This window comes from Bos grunniens, chromosome 6 (genome assembly GCF_055505025.1).
Source record: "Bos grunniens cultivar Pamir isolate PY7600 chromosome 6, Bosgru_T2T1.0, whole genome shotgun sequence".
Lineage (NCBI taxonomy): Eukaryota > Metazoa > Chordata > Mammalia > Artiodactyla > Bovidae > Bos > Bos grunniens.
In genome coordinates, this window is record NC_141170.1 from 94,179,224 (window position 1) to 94,197,890 (window position 18,667).

General features: G+C 38.9%; 1 protein-coding gene across 8 annotated transcripts in view; it reads right to left on the reverse strand.

Annotated features, from left to right (window-relative positions):
• EMCN (endomucin) overlaps positions 1-18,667 on the reverse strand; it is a 134,356-nt gene that overhangs the window by 62,073 nt on the left and 53,616 nt on the right. For 4 of the 8 annotated variants that reach the window (XM_086406752.1, XM_086406750.1, XM_086406751.1 and 1 more), the window contains exons 3-4: positions 13,532-13,609; positions 3,815-3,925 (exon numbers count right to left, since the gene is read on the reverse strand). In XM_086406752.1, the coding sequence (XP_086262878.1) occupies positions 3,815-3,925; positions 13,532-13,609 (189 nt within the window). The remainder of the gene's footprint in view (positions 1-3,814; positions 3,926-13,531; positions 13,610-18,667) is intronic. The other 4 variants (XM_086406757.1, XM_086406755.1, XM_086406756.1 and 1 more) reach the window with 1 other exon arrangement.

Here is an 18,667-nt window from a genome sequence, read left to right on the forward strand (position 1 = left end):
AAAAAAAAACTTTCTGCTATTCTAATAGGAATTGCATTGACTATTTTATCAGTTACTGATCAACTTGAGAAGAATTGCCATCTTAAAACATCGTCTTCCAAACTATGAACATGTAATGTCTGTTTATTTTATATTCTTTGCAATTTTACATACATATTTGTATTTTAATCATGAATTTATGCTGATGCCTTAAGTTTCAATCTGATAGTGCAGTGTTTAACTTTCCTTCCCCCATTCTGTATTTGTATCTCCCCTTTTCATCTTGAGAACACATTTATCTGTTTTTTCACTTATACCAAGTATTTAGAGCTAATATATTCATTTCAATAAAACAAACTCATCAAGTGAATTTCAGGGTTTCTTTTCAGTGTTTTTCTTTTCTCTCCCTCTCTTTATCCATTCTTCTGGGGAGGGTGTGCAGTTAAGACTATGTTGTTTACAGAACTTGGATTATTTTTGCATTTTTTGTGTGGTTTATTAACAATTTACATATGGTTAGGTAAAGTGTCTTCTGTTTGCATTTAATGATTTTCTATTTCTGTCTTTGTTGATGGTTATATACTTAGAAACATATATTTGTTTTGAAAATTGATGGTAGATTATTACAGTATAAAACAAGAAAATGTTCAAAACACATATCACAGGCTTTTAAAATTTTTTAAACATACAGCAGCAACTGAAATCACATTTTACACACCCCCACCACAATTTCTTCTTTCTTTTGAACCTTGAAAATGGCTTTGTGTGGCTAAAGTCAGAATCAAAATGATGTCACTTTTCCATCTCATTAGCACTTTCACACTGGTGGTAATGTTTCAAAATCTGATGTCTTTGCTCAAGCAGCAGATGTAATTGTACTAATGAAAATTTTTCTATTTTGATGCTTAGTGGGCTTGTCTAAATCATGAAAACTAACAAGTGGTCTTTTCATATAATGCTAAAATAAATGAATTATTTAAATCATGTGTGCATCACAGTGAAAGCACACAAGTTGCCTTCCCCTCCCTGTCCTGCTGTGTCTGGCCTGCTGGCTCATATGTGCCATGTCTCCCAGATGTGCTCCGATGCCAGACTCCACAGTGTGAATATTCAGAGATTGTGATCAGAAGGGGTTCAGCTCTGCTGTGGTTTTGGGGGTCCCTTAGTCCTTTTGCTCCTCTTGCCTGGAAACTGATCCATGTGTCCATTTTAGAGTCCTAGAACCCACTAGAGCCCCTCCAGATGATGTGCTAGGTATCACTGACTAGCCTGACTTAGTTCAGTTCTGCTCATGTGACTATTTGACCTACGACAAAAAACCTATGGAGGTAGCAGCATGGAATAAAGAAAAGAACACAGGGCAAGGAATCAGAAATGCTAAGTTGTTAATTCTGGTCTCCACTAGCCCTACTGATGGAAACAATCTTTCTTGATGATTCACTTTCAGTTACCTCATTAGATCACTAATTATAAAAGGATATACTTCAGGAACAGCCAGATGAAAGATGCACAGGGCAAGGCATGGGGAAAGGACGTGATGCTTCCATGTCCTCTCCTGTGAACAAATGTTCACATGTTCACCAGCTCGGAAATTTTTCCATTTAGATATTTAATTTCTCAGAGAAGTGTTTTCTAGTCTAGTGTACAAATATTGCATTTCTATTGTTAAATTTACTCTTAAATATTTTATTATTTGTGAGGCTACTATGAATGGAATTATTTCCTGTGGTATAGAATATAATATGAATGGTATAGAATATTCTTTATTAGTTCTAGTAGATTTATTGTGAAATCTTCAGGTTTTCTATATAGATAATGATGTAGTTTGCTGAGAAAAACACTTTTATTTCTTCCTTTCCAATCTGGATGAATGTTTCTATCTCTATCTACCTATTTATAATCTTAATAAACAAACTCCAGTTATAATTTTGAATAGTACTGGTGAGAGTAGACATCTTTGTTGTGTTTCAGATTTTAAAAGGAAAGTATTTAGTCTTTCATTATTAAGTAAAACATTTACTATATATTTTTCATAGATATCCTTGATCAGTTTGAGGAAGTTTTATTAATTTCTAGCTAATTGAGAGTTTTAATTGAGTGGGAATCTTATTTTGTCAAATGTTTTTTCTACATTTGTTGATTCTACTAAGATGGTATATTACATTACTTGATTTTCATATCTTAAACCAACTTTGCATTCCTAAGTGAATCCTATTTGTTCATGTTTTTATCACTTTTCATATGTTACTGATTTTTTCTAATATTGTATTAAGGATATTTGTGTCTGTGTTCATGAAGGATATTGGTCTATAGTTTTATTTGCATTTTCTTTTCATCCTTTTCTATCTTTGGTGTTATGGTAATACTGGCCTCAGATAATTATTTGTCCCAAGTTTCCTCCATGTCACAAAAGAGTTTGAGAAAAATTAGTATTACTTCTGAGAATATTTTTATAGAATTCAGAATTTTTGTCATTCTGCTTGGAACTTTCTTTATTTAAAATTTTAATGCAGAATCTTAAATTGTTTTAGGTCTTTTCAGTCTTTCTAACTTCTTGAGTCAGTTTTAACAATTTGTTCCTTTCTAATTTTTTTTCCTATTTCATCAAAGTTGTCTGATGCTTTGGCCAATCTTACCATTTTCTGTTAGATGATATCATAGATTATCACCCAGGCTTGACCTGATCCTCCTTGGCATCCACTTATTTGCAGCTATGGAGGGATAGAGTGTCACCATACAAAGCAAAGTTGCCAAATCGTTGTCCTATTTGTGGAGATTAGGAGAGAACACAGGCTTTCCTGGTGGCTCAGTGGTAAGGAACCCACCTGCCATTGCAACAGATGTGGGTTTGACTCCTAGGTCAGGATTATTCTCTGAAGAAGGAAATGGCAAACCACTCCAGTATTCTTGCCTGGGAAATCCCATGGAGAGAGGAACCTGATTGGCCACAGTCCACGGGGTCACAAAAGAGTTGGACACAACTTAGCAACTAAACAACAGCAATAACAACAAAGGAAGAATATAAGTGGGACATGGTTCTTTTGTAAATGTGGGCTGGAAAACCTTCTGAGTTTAGTTCTATCCAATATACTAGTTTAACATTTCAGTGAAAAAGTTGACTTAAAGCTCAACATTCAGAAAACTAAGATCATGGCATCCAATCCCATCACATCATGGCATGTAGATGGGGAAACAAGTGGAAACAGTGGCTGACTTTATTTTTTTAGGCTCCAAAATCATTGCAGATGGTGATTGCAGCCATTAAATTAAGAGACACTTACTCCTTGGAAGGAAAGTTATGACCAACCTAGAGAGCATATTAAAAAACAGAGACATTACTTTGTCCACAAAGGTCTGTCTAGTCAAGGCTATGGTTTTTCCAGTAGTCATGTATGGATGTGAGAGTTGGACTATAAAGAAAGCTGAGCACCGAAGAATTGATGCTTTTGAACTGTGGTGCTGGAGAAGACTCTTGAGAGTCCCTTTGACTGCAAGGAGATCCAACCAGTTCATCCTAAAGCAGATCAGTCCTGGGTGTTCATTGGAGGGACTGATGTTGAAGGTGAAACTCCAATACTTTGGCCACCTGATGTGAAGAGCTGACTCGTTGGAAAAGACCCTGATGCTGGGAAAGATTGAGGGCAGGAGGAGAAGGGGACGACAGAGGATGAGATGGTTGGATGGCATCACTGACTCAATGGACATGGGTTTGGGTGGACTCCAGGAGTTGGTGATGGACAGGGAGGCCTGGTGTGCTGCAGTTTGTGGAGTTGCAAAGAGTCAGACACGACTGAGCAACTGAACTGAACATTTCAGCACAGATTCTTGTACTTACTCTTGGAGTCAGAGCTTTGTGATGTGGAAACAGCATTTGAAAGTGATTGACTCATCACTGTTGCTTCTGTAGTACTCAACTTGGTCTCCATGATGCTTTCGGTGCTAGCTCCTAATTATGAAAAAAGAATGAGTAGTCATCAGGGGTGTAATCAATCACTAGACTGTATCATTAATATTAATATAAACATCCAGTTACAACTTGAAGGTTAGCTACTTAAAGTCTTCTGATCAAGGTATAGAAATTCAGTGTTTTGATATCTACCTTTTGGTGAGTCAGTTAATTACATTTTTTAAAGTGAAGGGAGATTAGACTCTCCTATTTGTCTGATATAGGTTATTTCATTTGATCACATAGTAATTTTATGAATTAAGTAGTAAATATGATCATAATTTTGTGTATGACTCAGAAAAGTTATAGAATTTTCCCACGGTCACATAATGGGAGCAAGCCAAATTTTTCCAATGTGAAACTAGTTCTCAGCTACCCTAGAAAGGGGTTGGTAAGGCAGTAGTAGTAGTTGAAAATGGTACCATGGCTCTCATGCTGTCTAGGAGAGAATTTTCAGGTACGTAGGGTAGCTTGGAGGAAAGAGATGACAGGAAGTGAATAGAATAAACTTTTTAATTATATTTAGTTCATTTTGGGGAGTGGGGGAAGGAAATTTAACAACAAAGAAACAAAGAAAAATAAGCTGAGTGTTCAAAAATAGCATTGGGATATTTTAAATCATCTATATTTGCACGAATATTATAAAACAAAATGGTTGACGACCTCAAGGCTTTTCAAAGTACAGCACAGGACTAGTGTTACTGTTAGCTAGATATGGTGTTGGTTGGCAATGAGGGGAATGCAGTTTAATAGATTTTTATCACAAAGAGGTCTGGAAGCCTGAACTGTGGGTACCTTCCAGAAGCGCCAATCAGGTTTCATTCCGTGGCATTAAGCATCTACAGTGTACTGCAGATTCTTAGTACACTTGAGAGATTCATGCTGGAGAAGCTCATAGTTTGTAGAAAGACCTCACAGATGGTGGGTAAATGTGTCTTCCGATGAAAAAGGCTTTAGGAATTGATATGTCAAGGAAAGTGAAAAAATTTGAACATAGGCTAAGGATTAATGCTGCATATGAGAAAGAATGAGTGAAAATGGGCACAAACTTCAGAAGAATCTTAAAGTATTAAATTAAAAGGGAAATATTTGAGGAAGTAAAGAAATGTCTTATTCTTACAGCAGGAAAGCAGAAATTGATCTTTGCAATAGCATGGAAGTGGAAAGGTACAGAAACTCAATACTTGAGGATGGAGGAACATGGGGATAAAGATTTTGCTTTTCACTGGAACTACAAGAGAAGATGCTTGAAAAACATCAGAATAGGGGTTCTTCATAAATCTTCAGAGAATTCTTCTCCTGAGCTAAAATTGGAAACCATGAAAAAGCTATCCTGATGGCCTAAAAAATTCTCTAATATGAAGCAGATTCAGTAGTCTTGGTGATGGGGGGAAAAAAGAATATGTAGCTAAGAAAGATGAGAGGGGCTACCGGTTTATAAAAATACAAAGAGAAGAGCAGAAAATGGAATAGCTGGGCTACAATGCCAAAAATTTTACTTAAGAGAATTACCACTATATCTACTACTGTGGGCAAGAATCCCTTAGAAGAAATGGAATAGCCCTCATAGTCAACAAAAGAATCTGAAATTCAGTACTTGGGTGCAATCTCAAAAACAACAGGATGATCTCAGTTCATTTCCAAGGCAAACCATTCAACATCACAGTAATCAAAGTCTACTCACCAACCACTAATGCCAAAGAAGCTGAAGTTGAATGCTTCTATGAAAACCTACAAGACTATCTAGAACTAACACCAGAAAAAGATGTCCCTTTCATCATAGGGGACTGGAATGCAAAAGTAGGAAGTCAAGAGATAACCTGGAATAACAGGCAAGTTTGGCCTTGGAGTACAAAATGAAGCAGAGCAAAGGCTAACAGAGTTTTGCCAAGAGAACACACTGGTCACAGCAAACACCCTCTTCCAACAACACAAGAGAAGACTCTACACATGGACATCACCAGAAGGTCAACATCGAAATCAGACTGATTATATTCTTTGCAGCCAAAGATGAAGAAGCTCTATACAGTCACCAAAAACAAGACCTAGAGCTGACGGTGGCCCAGATCATGAGCTCCTTATTGCAAAATTCAGACTTAAGATGAAGAAAGTAGGGAAAACCACTAGGCCATTCATGTTTGACCTAATCAAATCCCTTACAATTATACAATGAATGTGACAAATAGATTCAAGGGATTAGATCTGGTAGACAGAGTGCCTGAAGAACTATGGACAGAGGTTCATAACATTGTACAGGAGGTAGTGACCATAACCATCTCCAAGAAAAAGAAATGTAAGAAGGCAAAGTGGTTGTCTGAGGAGGCCTTATGAATAGCTGAGGAAAGAAGACAGTGAAAAGCAAAGGAGAAAGGGAAAGATATACCCAACTGAATGCAGATTTCCAGGGGAAAGCAAGGAGAGATAAGGCCTTCATAAATGAATAATGCAAAGAAATAGAGGAAAACAATAGAATGGGAAACACTAGAGATCTCTTCAAGAATACTGGAGATATCAAAGGAACAATCATGCATGGATGGACATGAATAAGGAAAGAAATGGTATGGACCTAACAGAAGCAGAATAGATTAAGAACAGGTGGCAAGAACACAGAGGAACTATACAAAAAGATCTTGATGTCCCAGATAACCATGATGGTGTGATCACTCACCTAGAGCCAGACATCCTGGAGTCTGAAGTCAAATGAGTCTTAGGAAGCATCACTAAGAAGCTAGTGGAGGTGATGGAATTCTAGCTGAGCTATTTCAAATCCTAAAAGATGATGCTATTAAAGTGCTGCACTCAATATGTCAGCAAATTTGGAAAACTCAGCAGTGGCCATAGGACTAGAAAAAGTCAGTTTTCATTCCAATCCCAAAGTAGGGAAATTCCAAAGAATGTCTAAACTACTATACATCTGAACTCATTTCTCATGCTAGCAAATTCATGCTCAAGCTAGGCTTCAGCAGTATGAGAACCAAGAACTTCCAAATGTAAAATTGGGTTTAGAAAAGGGAGAGGAATCAGAGAAGATCAAATTGCCAACATCTGCTGGATCATGGAGATGGAGAACGCAAGGGAATTCCAGAAAAACAGCTACTTCTACTTCATTGACTATGAGAAAGCCTTTTGACTGTGTCTGTCACAACAAACTTGAAAATTCTGAAAGAGATGGGAATACCAAACCACCTTACCTGTCTCCTGAGAAACCTGTATGAAGTCAAGAAGCAACAGTTAGAACCAGACATGGAACAACAGACTAGTTCCAAATTGGGAAAGGAATACATCAAGGTTGCATATTGTCACCCTGCTTATTTAACTTAAATACAGTGTACATGATTACAAATGCCAGGCTGGATGAATCACAAGCTGGAGTCAAGATTGCTGGGAGAAATATCAATAACCTCAGATATGCATATGATATAACTCTAATGACAGAAAGCGAGGAGAAACTAAAGGACCCCTTGATGAGAGTGAAGGAGGAGAATGAAAAAAACTGGCTTAAAACTCAACTGTAAAAAAGGAAGAACACAGCCTCTGGCCCCACCACTTCATGGCAAATACAAGGGGGAAAAGTGCAAGCAGTGACAGATTTCATTTTCCTGGGTTCCAAAATCACTGCAGATGGTGACTGCAGCCATGATATTTTAAAAACGCTTGCTTCTTGGAAGGATAACAAACCTAGACAGAGTATTAAAAAGCAGAGACATCACTTTGATGACAAAGATCCGTATAGTGAAAGCTATGGTTTTCCCAGCAGTCGTGTACGACTGTGAAAGTTGGACCATAAAGAAGACCAAGAGCCAAAAAATTGATGTTTTTGAATTGTGGTACTGGAAAAGATTCTTGAGAGTCCCTTGGACAGCACAATCAAACCAGTTAATCCTAAAGGAAATCAACCCTGAATATTCATTGGAGAACTGTTGCTGAAGCTTAAGCTCCAAACTTGGGCCACCTGATGCGAAGAGCCGTCTCATTGGAAAAGATATTGATGTTGGGAAAGGTTTTGGGGAGGAAGAGATGGGGATGACAAAAGATGAGATGGTTAGATGGCATTATTGACTCAATGGACATGAGTTTGAGCAAACTCAAGGAGATAGTGGAGGACAGAGGAGCCTGGCATGCTGCATTCCATGGGGTTACAAAGAGTCAGAGATGACTTAGCAACTGAACAACAACAACAGCAATAGGTGGAACGCATGGAAGACAAAATATAAGAAATTTTTATACAATAATTAACTAAGGATAAAGAGAATCTAATATAACAGATACTTGAGAAAGTCTTATCAGTACTAGAGGGTAAGCGTAGAGAAGAGACTTTGACTCCAACCAGAGTCTTATGTTAGACCACTGATTAGAACTAAGTAGAATGAGTGTGAGGAATATGGGCTGTTTTATAATCTGTGTTGGTATTATCAATGTGAGATTCATTCTGTATGTTTTGGGAGATTAAATCTGGGGGAGTAAACAATAAATGTGGACATTATATTAGGAATTTAAGGTGCGTTTATAGCAGACTGACTTGAGAGAGAGGATTTATGGAGTTAACTTGTGCAGGGAAGGGGATTAAGCAGCTTTATTCCTTTGAAATTACATAATTTGACTTACAGTATCCAAGGCACATAACAAAATCTTTTGTGTGGTCACATTGTCTTCAGAAATAGAATATGGGATCAGTGAATTTTTGACAGTTAACATTTACTGAAACACATGTTATAGAATACTAATACTCTGGTATGTTTTGTTTATGTTAAAAAATACTTCCATAGTCAAACTACTAGGAGCTGCATAGATTTTTAAAAAAACATCAAATGAATGTCTTTGGATTACCAAGAATTTTTATAAATGTTATTGTACACTGTAAAACCCTAAGATGGTAACATGTCTTCCAGTACCCACGCCAAAGGAAGAGGAACTCAGATAATGAAACTAGACTCTGATGGGTCCCCAAAGATTCCAGAGAAGCACAGAATGGTGGCAAGGAAGCAATGTATACAGCTTCCAGGGGAATACAAGAAGAGGAGAATGTCTATTTTTATGTAAATATTATATTTCCTTTTTCTTGTCTATATTATTTAGAGGCTGGACTAAGGTAGGCCTTAAGGGTCTATTGGAATGGTGTGCTTAGCATGTCTCTTGCCAAATCGTCAAGTACCACCTACAGTAACCCTAGAAAAGTAGGCTGAGCAGATGGCTGAGAGATCCCTGTTGCTTAGGGCTGGCCTAATGGGGTGTTTAGGTGTCTCCAAGTCTCTCTATTCTCTAATTCAATTTCCCAAGGTAAGTGCTTATAGGAATTTGAGACTGATCCTAGGTCAGGAATAAACTTATATCTGTACTTACTTAGAGTGGCTTTTTGCATTGTATGCTTCCTTGGTGGCTCAGATGGTAAAGAATCCTCCTGTAAAGAGGGAGACCTGGATTGGATCCCTGGGTTGGGAAGATCCCCTGGAGGAGGGCGTGGCAACCCACTCCAGTATTCTTGCCTGGAGAATCCCATGGACAGAAGAGCCTGGTGGGCTACAGTCCGTGGGGTCGCAAGAGTCAGACACACCTAAGTGACTAAGCACACACAGCAACCACCCAAGTCAAGTGGGCTGAGATATCTGGTGACCTTGGAGCAATGTCATAATTTTCTAATCTCTTCGTTCTTTCTTAGAGACTTCACTGATAAATGGATGTTGACTTTCTATTCCCTTAAATTCTATTTTAACCGTGTTTCTTAGAGCCATAGCAAATACTGATAGGAGTTTCTTGTTTATTTTTTCATATCTGTTGATCTTATTTACTCATAAGGTGTTACATATGAAAAGCAGCAATCATATTTATGAGGACATTAAAAATTTCTCAACACTTGAGCTGCCCCTTTTGAAAACTCTAATTCATGATTACCAATGAGGTCATTCCCAGGTCAGGTGATGGGTGAAAAAGAGTTGCTTTGCTTTCCAGTTGTAGAACAGATTCATTTTTTATTTTACTATAAATAGAATTTAAGTAAACAAAATAATGACTACCTCAGTAAATTTTAACTGTACCACTAAAGCCTGAAGGGCTCTGTAGGGAAGCCTTGCAGGCTGTCTTTGATGGTAAGAGAGAAACAGCCAGCAGTCCACTCTGAGCTTTCCACCACTACACGGCTTCAAACTCAGCAGCCCAACTTTTATTTGTTTGATATATTCACGTTTTGGACTTTCTCAAAAGATTTTATGAGGAAATGATTCTAATTACAAACAATTTTAGACAACTATTGCCTTAATAATGAGGGTCTTAAATTGCACCCATCTCACACGCTAGTAAAGTAATGCTCAAAATTCTCCAAGCCAGGCTTCAGCAATATGTGAACCGTGCACTTCTTGATGTTCAAGCTGGTTTTAGAAAAGGCAGAGGTACCAGAGATCAAATTGCCAACATCTGCTGGATCATGGAAAAAGCAAGAGAGTTCCAGAAAAACATCTATTTCTGCTTTATTGACTATGCCAAAGCCTTTGACTGTGTGGATCACAATAAACTGTGGACAATTCTGAAAGAGATGGGAATACCAGACCACCTGATCTGCCTCTTGAGAAATCTGTATGCAGGTCAGGAAACAACAGTTAGACTGGACATGGAACAACAGACTGATTCCAAATAGGAAAAGGAGTACATCAAGGCTGTATATGGTCACCGTGCTTATTTAACTTATAGGCAGAGTACATCATGAGAAACACTGGGCTGGAAGAAGCACAAGCTGGAATAAAGATTGCCGGGAGAAATATCAATAACCTCAGCTATGCAGATAACACCACCCTTATGGCAGAAAGTGAAGAGGAACTCAAAAGCCTCTTGATGAACTTGAAAGTGGAGAATGAAAAAGTTGGCTTAAAGCTCAACATTCAGAAAACAAAGATCATGGCATCTGGTCCCATCACTTCATGGGAAATAGATGGGGAAACAGTAGAAACAGTGTCAGACTTTATTTTTGGGGGCTCCAAAATCACTGCAGATGGTGACTGCAGCCACGAAATTAAAAGACGCTTACTCCTTGGAAGGAAAGTTATGACCAACCTAGATAGCATATTCAAAAGCAGAGACATTACTTTGCCAACAAAGGTCCATCTAGTCAAGGCTATGGTTTTTCCTGTGGTCATGTATGGATGTGAGAGTTGGACTGTGAAGAAAGCTGAGCACCGAAGAATTGATGCTTTTGGACTGTGGTGTTGGAGAAGACTCTTGAGAGTCCCTTGGACTGCAAGGAGATCCAACCAGTCCATTCTGAAGGAGATCAGCCCCGGGATTTCTTTGGAAGGAATGATGCTAAAGCTGAAACTCCAATACTTTGGCCACCTCATGCGAAGAGTTGACTCTTTGGAAAAGACTCTGATGCTGGGAGGGATTGGGGGCAGGAGAAGGGGACGACAGAGGATGAGATGGCTGGATGGCATCACTGACTCCATGGACGTGAGTCTGGGTGAACTCCGGGAGTTGGTGATGGACAGGGAGGCCTGGCGTGCTGCGATTCATGGGGTCGCAAAGAGTCGGACACGGCTGAGTGACTGAACTAAACTGAAAATCAGACCTTGTCTGTCCACACTAAAAGTAAGATGAACAAGATCAGAGTAGGCAGAAATAATAAGAGCTTTCATTATTATGAAATTGATATGCTAATACTATTTCTACACAATGCCCAGGAATATCACCTTTTACTTGGACTTATTTACCCTTTTAGAAACACAATTCTAATAAATTTGTTGTGTGTATTTATGTATGTATATACATGTTATCCACTTAAAGAAGCAACCTAAAATAAATAACCATTCATAGCAGGTTGGCAATCTCACCCAAAGGGAAAAGAATCCTATAAGCATAATCAGAATATGTACCAAAAACAGAAGAAAGGTAAAAAGTTATAAAATTATGTGACTATTTTGTGTTGTAAGAAAAATATGCTATATAAGCAGTTAATACCTGAAATTCTCATTATTTAATATCCAAGTGTAATGGTTGAGGTTAAAATAAACTTATTCATCAGATAATATTTGATTATGATTAGTTCAATGGAGAAAAAAAATTGAAATTAAAAGACTAACTTTCAAATTGCAAATTGTTATTATGAATCTGAACTTTTGTGTTAAGTCATTTAACCTCTCTGAAACTCATTCTGTTTAAATAATAATTTTAAAATAATCTTTTAAAAATGATAATACAACCTAAGGTGTGAACAAGATGATGGATTAGGAAGATCCTGAGCTCACCTCTGTCTACAGGTACAATGAAATTACAACTATTTACAGAGAAACTATCTCTGAATGACTAGTAGAAAAGATTTTCCACAACTAAAGATATTAAGTGGAAATAAGTAATTTACATTGTAAAGAACTCAAGATAATGATAATTAAGATGGTCAATGAACTTGGGAGAAGAATGACAAGCTCAATGAACTTGGGAGTGAATCACAGTGAGAAGTTTAATAAAGAGCTGGAAAATATAGTGAAGAATCAAACAGAGCTGATACTTCTCTAAACAAGGTATATAAATGGTCCATGAGCATCTAAGATACTCAACATTATCAGTCCATAGGAAAGTGTGAATCAAGGCCACAGTGAGGTAGCATTTCACTCTCACTAGAACGGGTATGACAAAAATGAGAGACAACAGTATTGGCTAGAAAATGAAGAACTGATACCCTTATTCATTCCTGGTGGGAGTTAATATAATGCAGCTGCTCTGGAAAGCAGTTCCTCAGAGTTATACATAGTGTTACCATGTGACTCCACAATTACACGTCAAGCTGTTCATTGTTGACCTGAAACAAATGGACTGCCAGATATTTCTCCAGCAAAGATGCATTTATTTGGGATCAGAAGAGAGCTACAATTCAGAGTCTGCGACCATGGTGAGCCACGTGCAAGTTACTGCACACCAAGGAAACAACAGTTTTATAGAGGGGAAAAAGAGGTGGGAATGGCTATAGTAAACAAAAGTGTATGGCTTTTCATTGAGTCATTGCCAGGAAAGAAGAGGGTCATTCTTCCTATTGGGCTCTGCTGTTGACCCAGAAGAGGGCCCTCTTCTGGCCCATCAACTCTATTTAAAATATTCAAGTTTTGTTTATAAAATTTGGACAATACCTGAGAAATGAAAACACATGATCACACAAAAACATGTACATAAATGTTCTTAGCATCATTATTTACAATAGGTTAAAACGTAGAAACAACCCAAATGTCCATCAACTAATAAATAAAGAAAATGTGATCTGTTTACACAATGACATTTAATTAGTCATAAAAAAGTATGAACTACAGATACATGTTATAGCATGGATGAACCTAAGAACATTATACTAAGTGAAAGAAGCCAGACACAAAAGATCATGTGTTATATGATTCCATTTATATGAAATTTCTAGAATAGGTAAATCTGTAAAAGTAGAAAGTAGGGTAATGGTTGCCAGGGACTAAAGGAAGGGTGGAATGGGGAGTGATTGTGATAGATGTCGAGTTTTTTTTAGGGGTGATGAAAATGTTCCAGGTGATTACACAAGCTTATAAATACACTAAAACTCACTGAATATTATGGTATGTGAATGATAAAAGAAAACTTGTGGCAAAACAAATGGCCATTACTCACCATCACCTTTAGTGTTGGGGGTTACTGGAGACAGTGTTAACAGATGAGGCATTTGTGTGGCTTCCTTGCTGGAAGTTCCTAATTTGATAAGATAGATGACATTATTATTAGTTACAATTTCATCTCGCTGGTCAAGGAATAAATAAAAATAAGTCTAATTTGAAGGTGAAAGTCTTTCTATAGATACTGGGTAAAATTTGTATAGTTCTTCTGTGTATTCTTGCCACCTCTTCTTAATATCTGCTGCTTCTGTTAGGTCCATACCATTTCTGTCCTTTATTGAGCCCATCTTTGCATGAAATGTTCCCTTGGTATCTCTAATTTTCTGAAGAGATCTCTAGTCTTTCCCATTCTATTGTTTTCCTCTATTTCTTTGCATTGATCACTAAGGAAGGCTTTCTTATCTCTCCTTGCTATTCTTTGGAATTCTGCAGTCAAATGGATATATCTTTCCTTTTCTCCTTTGCCTATTGCTTCTCTTCTTTACACAGCTATTTGTAAGGCCTCCTCAGACAACCATTTTGCCTCCACGCCAGAGGCCAGGGGCGGCGGCCGGGAGGAGCAATCCATGCCCAAGGCCAGGGGCAGCAGCTGGGAGGATCAACCCCACATCCAAGGAGTGGTGGCTGCGCTGGCGCAGGAGGGCCTAAGGAGCTACCCCACGTTGAAGGTCAGGAAGGGTGGGGGTGAGGAGATACCCCTCGTCCAAAGTAAGCAGCAATGGCTGCGCTTTGCTGGAGCAGCCGTGAAGAGATACCCCACGCCCAAGGTAAGAGAAACCCAAGTAAGACGGTAGGTGTTGCAAGAGGGCATCAGAGGGCAAACACATTGAAACCATACTCACAGAAAACTAGTCAATCTAATAACACTAGGACAACAGCCTTGTCTAACTCAATGAAACTAAACCATGCCCTTGGGGCAACCCAAGATGGGCGGGTCATGGTGGAGAGATCAGACAGAATGTGGTCCACTGGAGAAGGGAATGGCAAACCACTTCAGTATTCTTGCCTTGAGAACCACATGAACAGTATGAAAAGGCAAAATGATAGGATACTGAAAGAGAAACTCCCCAGGTCAGTAGGTGCCCAGTATGCTACTGGAGATCAGTGGAGAAATAACTCCAGAAAGAATGAAGGGATGGAGCCAAAGCAAAAACAATACCCAGTTGTGGATGAGACTGGTGATAGAAGCAAGGTCCGATGCTGTAAAGAGCAATATTGCATAGGAACCTGGAATGTCTGGTCCATGAATCAAGGCAAATTGGAAGTGGTCAAACAAGAGATGGCAAGAGTGAATGTCGACATTCTAGGAATCAGCAAACTGAAATGGACTGGAATGGGTGAATTTAACTCAGATGACCATTATATCTATTACTGCGGGCAGGAATCCCTCAGAAGAAATGGAGTAGCCATCATGGTCAACAAAAGAATTCAAAATGCAGTACTTGGATGCAATCTCAAAAACGACAGAATGATCTCTGTTTCCAAGGCAAACCATTCAATATCACAGTAATCCAAGTCTATGCCCCAACCAGTAACACTGAAGAGGCTGAAGTTGAACGGTTCTATGAAGACCTACAAGACCTTTTAGAACTAACACCCAAAAAAGATGTCCTTTTCATTCTAGGAGACTGGAATGCAAAAGTAGGAAGTCAAGAAACACCTGGAGTAACAGGCAAATTTGGCCTTGGCACACGGAATGAAGCAGGGCAAAGACTAATAGAGTTTTGCCAAGAAAGTGCACTGGTCATAATAAACACCCTCTTCCAACAACACAAGAGAAGACTCTATACATGGACATCCCCAGATGGTCAACACCGAAATCAGATTGATTATATTCTTTGCAGCCAAAGATGGAGAAGCTCTATACAGTCAAAAAAACAAGACCAGGAGCTGACTGTGGCTCAGACCATGAACTCATTGCCAAATTCAGACTTAAATTGAAGAAAGTAGGGAAAACCACTAGACCATTCAGGTATGACCTAAATCAAATCCCTTATGATTATACAGTGGAAGTGAGAAATAGATTTAAGGACCTAGATCTGATAGATAGAGTGCCTGATGAACTATGGAATGAGGTTCATGACATTGTACTGGAGACAGGGATCAAGACGATCCCCATGGACAAGAAATGCAAAAAAGCAAAATGGCTGTCTGGGGAGGCCTTACAAATAGCCGTGAAAAGAAGAGAAGTGAAAAGCAAAGGAGAAAAGGAAAGATATAAGCATCTGAATGCAGAGTTTCAAAGAATAGCAAGAAGAGATAAGAAAGCCTTCTTCAGCAATCAATGCAAAGAAATAGAGGAAAACAACAGAATGGGAAGGACTAGAGATCTCTTCAAGAAAATCAGAGATACCAAAGGAGCATTTCATGCAAAGATGGGCTTGATAAAGGACAGAAATGGTATGTACCTAATAGAAGCAAAAGATATTAAGAAGAGATGGCAAGAATACACAGAAGAACTGTACAAAAAAGATCTTCACGACCCAGATAATCACGATGGTGTGATCACTGACCTAGAGCCAGACATCCTGGAATGTGAAGTCAAGTGGGCCTTAGAAAGCATCACTACAAACAAAGTTAGTGGAGGTGAAGGAATTCCAATTGAGCTATTCCAAATCCTGAAAGATGATGCTGTGAAAGTGCTGCACTCAATATGCCAGCAAATTTGGAAAACTCAGCAGTGGCCACAGGAATGGAAAAGGTCAGTTTTCATTCAGATCCCAAAGAAAGGCAATGCCAAAGAATGCTCAAACTACTGCACAATTGCACTCATCTCACACGCTAGTAAAGTAATGCTCAAAATTCTCCAAGCCAGGCTTCAGCAATATGTGAACTGTGAACTTTCTGATGTTCAAGCTGGTTTTAGAAAAGGCAGAGGAACCAGAGATCAAATTGCCAACATCCACTGGATCATGGAAAAAGCAAGAGAGTTCCAGAAAAACATCTATTTCTGCTTTATTGACTATGCCAAAACCTTTGACTGTGTGGATCACAATAAACTGTGGAAAATTCTGAAAGAGATGGGAATCCCAGACCACCTGACCTGCCTCTTGAGAAACCTATATGCAGGTCAGGAAGCAACAGTTAGAACTGGACATGGAACAACAGACTGGTTCCAAATAGGAAAAGGAGTACATCAAGGCTGTATATTGTCACCGTGCTTATTTAACTTATATGCAGAGTACATCATGAGAAACGCTGGGCTGGAAGAAGCACAAGCTGGAATAAAGATTGCTGGGAGAAATATCAATAACCTCAGATATGCAGATGACACCACCCTTATGGCAGAAAGTGAAGAGGAACTCAAAAGCCTCTTGATGAACGTGAAAGTGGAGAGTGAAAAAGTTGGCTTAAAGCTCAACATTCAGAAAACTAAGATCATGGCATCCGGTCCCATTACTTCATGGGAAATAGATGGGGAAACAGTGGAAACAGTGTCAGACTTTATTTTTGGGGGCTCCAAAATCACTGCAGATGGTGACTGGAGCCATGAAATTAAAAGACGCTTACTCCTTGGAAGGAAAGTTATGACCAACCTAGATAGCATATTCAAAAGCAGAGACGTTACTTTGCCAACAAAGGTCCGTCTAGTCAAGGCTATGGTTTTTCCTGTGGTCATGTATGGATGTGAGAGCTGGACTGTGAAGAAAGCTGAGTGCTGAAGAATTGATGCTTTTAAAGTGTGGTGTTGGAGAAGACTCTTGAGAGTCCCTTGGACTGCAAGGAGATCCAACCAGTCCATTCTGAAGGAGATCAGCCCTGGGATTTCTTTGGAGGGAATGATGCTGAAGCTGAAACTCCAGTACTTTGGCCACCTGATGCAAAGAATTGACTCATTGGAAAAGATTCTGATGCTGGTAGGGATTGGGGGCAGGAGGAGAAGGGGATGACAGAGGATGAGATGGCTGGATGGCATCACTGACTCCATGGACGTGAGTCTGGGTGAACTCCGGGAGTTGGTGATGGACAGGGAGGCCTGGCGTGCTGCGATTCATGGGGTCACAAAGAGTCGGACACAACTGAGTGACTGTTCTGATCTGAGCTGACACTTCTTTTTCTTGGGGATGATCTTGATCCCAGCCTCCTGTACAATGTCACGAACCTCTGTCTATAGTTCTTCAGGCACTCTATCAGATTTAATCCCTTGAATCTATTTTTCACTTCTACTGTATAATCATAAGGGATTTGATTTATGTCATACCTGAATGGTCTAATGGTTTTCCCTACTTTCTTCAGTTTAAGTCTGAATTTGGCAATAAGGAGTTCATGATTGGAGCCATAGTCAATTCCTGGTCTTGTTTTTGCTGACTGTATAGAACTTCTCCGTCTTTGGCTGCGAAGAATATAATCAGTTTGATTTCGGTGTTGACCATCTGGTGATGTCCATGTGTAGAGTCTTCTCTTGTGTTGTTGGAAGAGGGTGTTTGCTATGACCAGTGCAATCTCTTGGCAAAACTCTATTATCCTTTGCCCTGCTTCATTCTGAATTCCAAAGCCAAATTTACCTGTTACTCCAGATATTTCTTGACTTCCTACTTTTGCATTCCAGTCTTCTATAATGAAAAGGACATTTTTTGGGGGGTGTTATTTCTAGAAGTTCTTGTAGGTCTTCATAGAACCATTCAACTTCAGCTTCCTCAGCATTAGTGGTCAGAGCATAGACTTGGATTACTGTGATATTGAATGGTTTGCCTTGGAAACAAACAGAGATCATTCTGTCGTTTTTGAGATTGCATACAAGTACTGCGTTTCTGACTCTTATGTTGATTATGAGGGCTACTCAACTTCATCTAAGGGATTCTTGCCCACAGTGGTAGATAAAATGGTTATCTGAGTTAAATTCACCCATTCCAGTCCATTTTAGTTCACTTATTCCTAAAATGTCGATGCTCAGTCTTGCTATCTCCTATTTGACCACTTCCAATTTGCCTTGATCTAACATTCCAAATTCCTATGCAATATTGTTCTTTACAGCATTGAACTTTACTTCCATCACCAGTCACATCCACAACTGTGTGTTGTTTTTGCTTTGGCTCTCTCTTCATTCTTTCTGGAGTTATTTCTCCACTGATCTCTAGTAGCATATTGGGCACCTACCAACCTGGGGCATTCATCATTCAGTGTTCTATCTTTT